Source organism: Watersipora subatra, chromosome 5 (assembly GCF_963576615.1).
Source record: "Watersipora subatra chromosome 5, tzWatSuba1.1, whole genome shotgun sequence".
Classification (NCBI taxonomy): Eukaryota; Metazoa; Bryozoa; class Gymnolaemata; order Cheilostomatida; family Watersiporidae; genus Watersipora; species Watersipora subatra.
Window position 1 is genome coordinate 58,057,147 of NC_088712.1, and position 10,106 is coordinate 58,067,252.

The 10,106-nt window shown below is 35.1% G+C and overlaps 1 protein-coding gene across 1 annotated transcript; it reads right to left on the minus strand.

Moving 5' to 3' along the window:
- Positions 1–4,352: 4,352 nt before the first annotated feature.
- Positions 4,353–5,018, minus strand: LOC137397516 (general transcription factor II-I repeat domain-containing protein 2-like). The gene has a single exon (XM_068083808.1). The coding sequence runs from the start codon at positions 5,016–5,018 to the stop codon at positions 4,353–4,355; it is 666 nt and encodes a 221-aa protein (XP_067939909.1).
- Positions 5,019–10,106: the final 5,088 nt, after the last annotated feature.

Below are 10,106 nucleotides of genomic sequence, written 5' to 3' on the forward strand. Positions count from 1 at the left end.
AGCTTTGCTTATGATTGCATTTGGTTAGTAAAAGTATATAATGACGCTATGTATTCTTGTTCAGGCAGGTACTAAACTATAACAACATTTAGCAACATTCAATCAATTTACACAATATAGCCATAAAATTAATGTATGAAGAATTTAAACAAGTAACTAGGAAGTTGAACAGCCACCTATACTTACTGTTAATTCTTCAGCCAAGTGACCATAAGTGATCGTAATTATACGACGAACTAGTAATCTATGTGTCCTTTGTCATTCATGGCGTAAAATCACTTTCTTTAGTGTCACAGATCATAGGGCCTACATACTATAACATATTTAAGAAGCAAGTTTTGTAAGAACTTTGGCTGTCACCCTAAATATTCTAAAGCAATATAATGTATTTATTGGGCAGTCATTTTATTCTTTCCGATGATTAACTGCAAATTTTGGCCCACCAAATATTAATTTGCTACTAATATCCTAAAGGCAACCACTACCAGTCTACTACCATATAGTTACATGTATACATATGTTCCAAAACCATTTTCAAAGGGAACAATTTGGATGACGAATATGGACTTAGTTTTTTACTAAATTTTTTGGCGTAACGTGCAGATACCGTTACGTTACACCAAAACGAGACTCAAAAAGCAACTATTAGTTGATTGTTGCTAATATTTATTTCATGTGTAAAACATCCTTGGCTTTCCATTGATGCACAATTGATATAATTCTTCTAATAAATACGTAACAAACTATAAACTAATAACAAATAATGTTTATTTTAAATGGTTTTATAACTACGATCAGCAATTAAATGTCTTACTACACTAATGGTATAAAAAGCTTACATGTAAACTTCTAAAAATATTTGAGTTTATTTTGGATCATTTTTAATAGAGCTAAAATAAAAATAACATGTTCATGTGTATCTAAGAGCTCACAGCATTTGTTTTCTAATCGTATGGAGGATGATATAATCTTCTGTCTATGTGGACTTATTAATTGAAACCACTGAATCACATTTTGGTTAATGTTGTCTATGCTTGAAAGCGGCAACCAAATAGTTTAACAACAGGCGGAATTTTTCCCTGCTGCACAACCAATGCAAGTGCTAAATAATCTCATTGATAATTATGAAATGATATATAAAAATTTTAAAAAAACAGTTAGTGGTGTTGAGCAAATTTTTTTTCTAGTTTAGCTAAGCAGCACCTTTTTTTAAAACAATGTGTGTAAAATTGTGTCGAAGGGCTATATGCTGTAGTGCGTCTACGTAGATCTAAGGACAGTCTAATGTCAGCCAGTTGAGTTAGGAATCGAGATTTGAATGGATTCTTTAATTGCTTTTTAGAAGTCTAAAATGTTCTAAGCAATGCTAAATTCTACATATTGCTGAAGGTCTATTTTAATTATATCATATTTAGCTTAAGGTAACAATATATTACATGTAAGTGCTTCTAAAATCTTTTGATGAAATGAACTATTAGTAATTTTCACATCAAAATAATTTATAAAATTTTCCTCTATAACAACTTTTTAATCCAAAAAATAAATTTCTGTGGAACAATCTCATACATCTGCAGCTGCTATTTGTGAATTTAATTATGGTGAAAAGAGCTTGACCTAAAAACTTGGTAATCTGCTAGTTCAGATGCAAATATGGCATAAATATTCAAACCATGGTTTTTTTTAGCTTACTCTAGATAAACTAACCAAAAGTTTGAAAAAAGCTTTTTTTAATTTATCGTATTGTAAATATCAGCTTAGGGAATTAAACGTAGTTGGTCATAGATCACGACGGCATATGAACCGTGGATCTTTTCTAGGTTAACAAACAGTAAAGTGTAAACATCAAGAAAATTGTACTTGACAACTGCCAGGTAGACACACCCATACATAAACATATTTTCACAATTAATCGCTCACATATATCAGCATTATCTTAGGAAGTGTTCTCATATTCTCCGTAGTTAATAACATTGTTTTAAGATCGAATACCATTTCAGCTGATTCATTCCCAAGCCTGATAAAAACAGTTGATAAGATGAGTGTGACCTGCAAGTTATGCCTAGCACCTCAATCAGATAAATGTATAAAATAGTCTTTGTTAAATTTTGTAGTAAATTTGAGAAAATAAATGTTTGACGCTGTTTACCCCTAAAAACTTCATAAGCCTGGTCATCCGCAGAATAGATTTTTCATTGTCATTATGTTGACTGATAGTATATTCTCTGTTGTTTATTGTTATAAAACTTGAAACCATTATTTCTATGATTAAGTCTATACTAGAGTATGAGCTGCATCAGTTTGTCTGTCTGCCTGTCCATCTGTTCGTCTGTCTGTTCGAAAACACGCTAAAAGAATTAAAAAAACAAAACGTCACACAGGATTTGAACTCACGTATCCAGCTTTGCACTAGTAGCTGAGCCACAGGACCACCTCGCAACATCATGAAACAACTACGCATATAGTTATTACACATGGTGATCTTTCGTGTTGCACCGTACTGTCAGTGTACTGGTGATTATTAGTTAGAGAAAAACTTTTCTAAACTTTTCTCTTTGGGTAAAGATGACTACTCCTCATATGATTCAATTGCCAGACATCAGCAATATGGTTTGTAGTTGCTTAAATGTAGCGCGTCTGTGTTACTGAAATTCAATTTCATACAGTTTAGTAAAGGTAATGCAACCTGAAATGAATTTTTTTTAAATAGAAATATTGCAATGATGGCAAGAGCCAGTCAAAATTATATACAGATCGGTGCCAATTCTTGGGGACAATTGGCGCCTATCTACTATATCAGGGGTGCCCAAATACTTTTGCTGGAGGGCCAAACAGATAACCAGGCCTTATCAGGAGGGCCAGGCATGAATACAGCTGTATATATGTAAATGTATGTGTATTTTTAAATAATGTGGAAATAAACATACATACATGAACCTAAACATGAAAGTAACAAGGTGTAACATAACAACATATGTAAGTTTATTTTCAACAAAATACATCTATACTGTGCAGAAAAAGTATCTGTAATGTTAATGAGACACATGGAAGCGAGTTTGCTTTGCAGTTATTGCTGCAATGTCTGGTTTATATTTGGTTACTGCTACGGCTAAGAGCTGTTGAGTATGTTCCTCTGTCAGTACACTCTGATACCTACTTTTTATAAATGTCAGCTTTGAAAACATTGATTCACACAAGTAGGTTGTTCCAAAGAAAGTAAGTAAGTGCACTGTCATATTGCATAGCATAGGATACTTCTCCTGTACAGCAGGTTGTGTTCAGAACCCTACAATAGTTTGCTAAGCAAATTGAGCTTTAGCCAGTATATCTGCTTTTAAATCATACAGCTCTAATTCTGCCTCACCTGTTTAAACATGAGGAACGTTACCAACTTGGGCTTTCCAAAGCTGATGTACCTGAAATGGGCACGCAACCAGCTCAATAATGCCATTGATACCATCGAAGGCAGCAAAGCGACGCTCCATCTCTGAAGAAACATCAATGAGAAAAGCACGTGCTGCTGTAAGGTCCACGACATCATCACAACCATTCACAATTTCCCTGATGATTGGAAAGTGGTTCATATCACTGTTTATGTCCTCTTAAAAGCAGTGGAGTTTGTGTTTAAAAGATATTACTGCCTGCCTGTGTTCTACCACATGACGACCTTCACCCTGCAATTTCAAATTTAGGTCATTCAGATGAGCCAAAATGTCTGCCAGAAAAGCCATGTCTCTCAGTGAATGCTCCGATCTGAGAATCTCTAAAATCGTTCTGCTGCATCTCCTCCAATTTCACTAAGAAACTGCTCAATATGCTGTCTTACAGTCCATACTCTTTGCAAAGCTCTACCTTTACTCAGCCACCAGCAAAAGTACATTAAAGTAAACATACTTCTCAGTATGTTAAAAATAATTGACAATATTCACAACATTGCTGTGCTTTTTTACCTCATAATATAATGAAAATAAGTATGTCAAATATAATTCAAAGATAGCAACATGGTACTAACTTAACATTGTTGTGTTCTAACAATTCATCATACTGAGAATCAGACTCTGATAGAAATTTTCTAAGCTGGCGGTGTCGTAGAGATGATTTTGATCTGAGAAAATTTATTAGTTTCATTATGTCCAGCATAAGACTTCCATATTCATCTTTCAGTTGTGCACAGAGAACGCTTTTGTGTATGATACAAAGAAATGGAATCATCTGAGGATTATTATCTTTCAGACGATTAACAAACTAGAATATACACCCACTATAGCTGGGGAGCCATCTGTTGATAAAGAAATTATCTTTTGCATTGACACTTTATGGGACTCCATGTAAACCTTGAATGCCTGATATATATTTTATCCAGTTGTACGTTCTGTCAGTAGAATAACTGCTGCAAGGTCTTCACTAAACTTGTTGAGATAATACCGAACAAACACACTCAGCTGGGCAACATCGTTTATGTCAGTACTTTCATTTACTGCAACTGAAAACAATTCAAAACTGTTCAAGTTATATACGACACCTTCAGTCACATGATTGGCAATAGCTTCTATCTGTCGTGCACACGTATTCCTAGATAGCAGTACTGACTGAAAAGTTTGCTGAATATTTAGCTTTTCAGGGTAGAGCGCTTGAACGGCTGAAACCATGCATTTTTTGAACAGTTCACTGTGGCTGTATGGAGCCATTGCCTTGGCAATTTTAAAACAAACCTCGTAATCAGCAGTAGCAGCTCTTTGTTGCAAGCTTGTAGCTCCCCTCATCATAGACATTTGTCCATTAGCCTGGGTTGCTAATCTATCAAGCTGTTCCTGCCTCCTAGCTATGCCTGGAGGAAATCTTCTGTCATAGTCAGGATGGTTTAAAGTGTAATGCCTTTTGACATTTGCCACCTTGTTTATAGCAACTGAATTATTGCATATCAAACATATAGGTTTCCCTTTTACTTCATGACAAAAAATTTTTGTAGTCCAGTCTGGATTAAAGCGTCGGTTTTCTCCATCTGCCAATCTCTGAGCCATGATTGCTTACAAATTATTTTTTCAAGTCATTAGGCATACAATAAAACAATTTATGCTGAGAAATCCCCCACACTAACTCAAAACTAATCTCTAGTATTGTCAATAATGCTGGTCAGGCGATTTCAGATAACTACCGTACCTTTTGGACTATTAGCCGCTACTTTTTCCAATGTTTCATGAGCCATGCGGCTGATTTAGAGGCTACGCCTATTTTGCAGTATTTCCTCTTACCGCTAGGGCGCATTAACTGGAATCTGCGGTTAGTGCGGCTTTAGCGGTGAAATAAAAAACGAAACAATGCCTACTGCGGTACTGTTTCATTAGGTACCGGTTTAAAAAGCGTCGGTTAATACGAAACAGTGCCTAACGGCACTGTTCCATTTTAACTAGCAAAGTTGCTGCCGTGTTAAAAGCACCGTCATGAGTTCTGCGGCATATACAAAAGGCGCAGCCTATGTTCTGTTTTATTACCGTTTTTGAAAATAAAGCAAATGCGGCCTATATAGCGGTGCAGTTAATAGTCCGAAAAGTATGGTAACAATTACTACTGATACAATAACGATATTGCATTGCCAAACAAACTCTTTAAAATTTGCAAAACATTTAAAAAAATGATAACAACTGGGAGGCCTGATAAAAACAGCTGGAGGGCCTGATCAGGCCCGCGGGCCTCCATTTGGGCACCCGGGTACTATATAAACGGAAATCGTTGTCTGTCTGTGTGCGTGTTTGTGTGATTGAGTGTCCGCCTTATAGAGTACTGTACTTTTCGGACTATTACTCGTTACTGGGTATCTAGGGCGCATTAACGGGAATCTCCGGTTAGTACACGCCTCTATACATAACCTATCCATCATTTTTTTGACGCCATCACCCTGTTTGCACATGCACTCGTCCATGAAAAAGCCGCCATCTTTGTAGAAAACGGTCGTCATTCTCTTGATTAATAGTATTTTTCGGTGTTGTTTTGATACTAAAATAAAAAATTTGCAAACAAAAGCATTGTTTGCAATAATTAATTGCAGAAGCTTCATGTTTTTAACAATAAAAGTTGTCCATAAAGATGGCAGACAACAATAGAATAACATCACGAAAAAACAAAGGATTCATCGTTTTTACACAAAAATCACATCATCTCTGGTTAGTGCGTCTCTTTACGGTGCCCAACGACACTGGTGCGTTTGAAACAGCAAAGTTGCTGCCGTGTTAAAAAGCACCGCCCTGAGTTCTGCGGCCTATACAAAGGTGCCTATACAGCTATACAAATGTACTAATCATTAAATAAAATAAATTAATGAATAGTAATTTACACGCGATTAATATTTACTGCCAATGTGTACCGAGAAGGTCACGCGAACGTTGGTTTCTTGCTGCCACTGGAAAAAACACAGTTTTCACCTACTAAATTTCCACACCAAAAAGGTAAGTACATCTTACTCAATGTTGTATTGTCTATGAATTGCCACACTTCCAATACATAACTCTTTCACTTGCGTCCATGTACAAATTCAGTTATCGACCTACTGCCAGCCATTTTGCCGATATTGCTTCATATGTATACAATATTTTTTCATTTTCAAACTCCATCTAAAACATTTTTTTGGTTATATATTTCATTTTGCCAACATGTCAACAAGCGCTGCTATGAAAAAAATTCATTGTATCTATACTTTCTGAATCGGCTATAATGTCATCAACATAAGTAGTTATTTGTTTTTTAATTCGAACGCCTTTGATGAACTTACACAAAATGTTCGTTTTTAAGTTGGAAATCCCCAAACAAAGATTAAAATATTAAACTTTAGGCTAATTTTATAGAGAAATCTTAGGACAACACTGTCACTACCATAAAAGTCCTAAAGATCGTTGGTTATGTTTTCAACGAATAATCAAATTCAGTTACAAGCAATTGCTGGGAAAGTCGCAAAAATGTGTCTATGGCGGTCAACCATACAAAACGCATAAATGAGTCTACTTTGGTGAAAAGGTTGAAAACGTTGGATTTGCCACTGTTTGTGATAGTAAACATGTTCATTTCCTTCTGAGTTACTTTTGCTTTTTTTCCAGCAACAAGTACTACAGAACTACAGCTACTACAGAACTTGCACAGGTACTGCTACTGCATTTTACCTACTAAATTTCTATATCGAAAAGGTTAGTACGTTTTATTCAATGTTGTATTGCCTATGAATTGCCACACCTCATCTACTTAATAACGTTGGATTTGCCACTGTTTGTGATAGTTGGACAAGTTCATTTCCTTCAGCAGCTGAGTTACTAATTTTTTTCCAGCTACGAGTAGGCCTATTGTAACTTATTACTACAGAACTTGCACGAGTACTCCAAGAGTTGCGATTGGCAGGGGTGAAAAGAAAGAGAGCAGCCAGTATCGATTTACTGTCACCCTGCTTTAGCCATGACCAGCTGTACGTCGCCTGCTAAAAAGTAGGCACAAGCCGAAAACTGTTTGTTCATACACCCGACACAAAAACAAAAAATCTTGTCTATCCGCAAGTGTTGTGTTGAACTAACATTGTGTTATTGTTATGTCATGCTATGTTCTTCATGTTCTGCTATACCACATGCAGCATTTGCTAACATATTTTTCAGTATATATATATTTTCATGCATTCGTTATCCTTATTGTATCTCATAAAAAGGCTATCATGTTGGTGTCGTGTTTTATTATTGTAAGGTGCTAATGCTGTATCTGCCTTGACATCATACTGTCTGTGCTGTTATGCATATAAATTTTATCGACACAACCTCATTACTGTTTGTACATGTATATATCATGTCAAAACACAGGCTATAGACAAAAACTGGTGAGCTATGACTAGTGTTTTAAGAATGTAGTCTCCACTCAATAAATGCTGGCGATAGCAAAATATTTTGTATAATTTTTTAGAAGATGCAAAACTTTTCAATACTGCCAGTTTGAAGAACTTCAGTTTGCCTAGCAATGTCAATTTCATTATCACTTCTCTGTACACAAATAGGGCAACGCCGAATTGAGTGGTTTGAGACTGATGCATTGTAGACTAGCTGTAAAACGTATTGCAGATTTCCATTGTTCTCCCCAACATTATTGATATGTAATATGTGTATGCATATTCAGGGCAATAATTTCAGTAGACAATTTACATAATAATACATCAGGGCAACAATTTCAGTAGACTGCATATTTGGAGTTGTTATACAGTATGAAAGACAACTCTAAATAAACCTTATGCTGCGCGTGAATCTGTTCCTGTAGGCGAATAATGCAGCTAATCTATATATAGATAGACCAACAATTCATATCAATTCACAACAAGTGAAAACAATATTTCTACATTATTCTTATCAAATATACATGTGACGGCTCAAAGAATGCAGAGAATCGCAGTGATCTCAGCTTTGTGATCAGTATCTTGGCTTTAAAATTGCTTTTAGTCACATCTGCACACCTTATCTACTAAATCTAACTATTCATTTTTGCAATGAAATACACATCATTATCAGGAAATTTATGTCAGTTACAATTATATTACAGTCATTAAATATAGACCAGCTGACAAAAAATATTATAGATAATACAGCTATGTTGGAATAACAAAGATAAATGAATATTCAGCTGGTAAATATTTTACATGGAAATAAACCTTGTGATGTCAAGAATATATAGACATGTGCTCATAGCAACCAGATAAGAAGATAATTTAGCTAAACTGTAACTATCAATAGCTGAGTGTTGAACTACTCACACTTAGAACAGGCTCTAGTGCAAGCCATGGCAATTATGAAAGACAATATGCAAATGTTTGCAGTTGATTCTACATGTGAGATCAGTTGAAATCATCTTAAAGCGTTTAATTATATTTGTTGCGAAACGATATACTTTTTTATAAAAATTGATCATAAAACTTCGCGAATGTCTAAATCTTTACCAAAATTAAGTTTCTTTTCCCAAAACATTTATAATAAGGATTTTATGCAAAAGTAGCTTTGCAGTATAAGTATAGATGTAACAAAGGTTAAGCTTATAGGTAAGTGTTGCACATAAATGTAAACTTGCTCATGAGACGTACAATAAACTTCGAATGCTTGTTTTTTTAAACTTTATACAGCAGTAGATGTAGTGTTGCGCACTGCATGATTGATGTTATTTGTGTTCTTTATATCTTATGTACTTTCCCATTATTGTTGACAGTATGTGAGCTCACTACATATTCACTAAAGAAGCTAAAAAAATTCCTGTGAGTTCTTATTCTGGCCAGTCGCAACAAGGGTAGTAATTCAAGGCTCGCTTCCTTTTACAAGAACTTTAAAAATAAAAGAAGTGTACTCACCACTAGCAAAACTAGCCAATGAGACGAGCGCAATGCAAAATATTTTAACCAGACACCAGAATTTTAAACTAAGTGCCAGTGACATCAGAGGCAGTGCCAAGCACATTTCTACCCCAGTTGAGGCCTGTTTAAAGCTCAAAAACTAAAGTGCGTAAACACAACTTTAGTTACCAAGTATCCATTGTGCAGGTGGTGTGGATTTGAAGTTGTTGAGGTGCCGTGCAAATAGTTTGTCAATGAAAAATTGCATGTTGCGGATTAACACGGGAGCTTTGTTAAAAAACATAAGGAATTCTATGTCAAAGGTCATAGTGATACATTTGGAACTGCTAAAATCGAAATAACAATAGCTGAAGTGTAAAAAAGGTTTAAAATTGAGCAGCTTGCACAGCCATTATTGTTAAGATTTTAGATAATTTCACTGTTTCTACGACGACTTCTTGATCACTTATTTGAAAGCTTTAGAAAAACATGGAAAGATTACTATTAACAGAGGCTATAAAACAGTATAAAAGATGAAGTTACAACCACTTGAATGAACATAAACTTCCTTGGAATGCTTGCAGTATGTGCTACGACCAAATTATTTCTAATAACAAAGTACCAGTTTTTTCCCACAAATGTGTCACTTGGTTACAATATTCATGAATCAAAGAAACACAAAAATCTAGAGCCATTAGAATGTGTTCTGTTTCCCTTTGAACTTCTCAAATGACAAATTGATTTAATTTATTGTATTTTGTAGGCGGCTTTAATG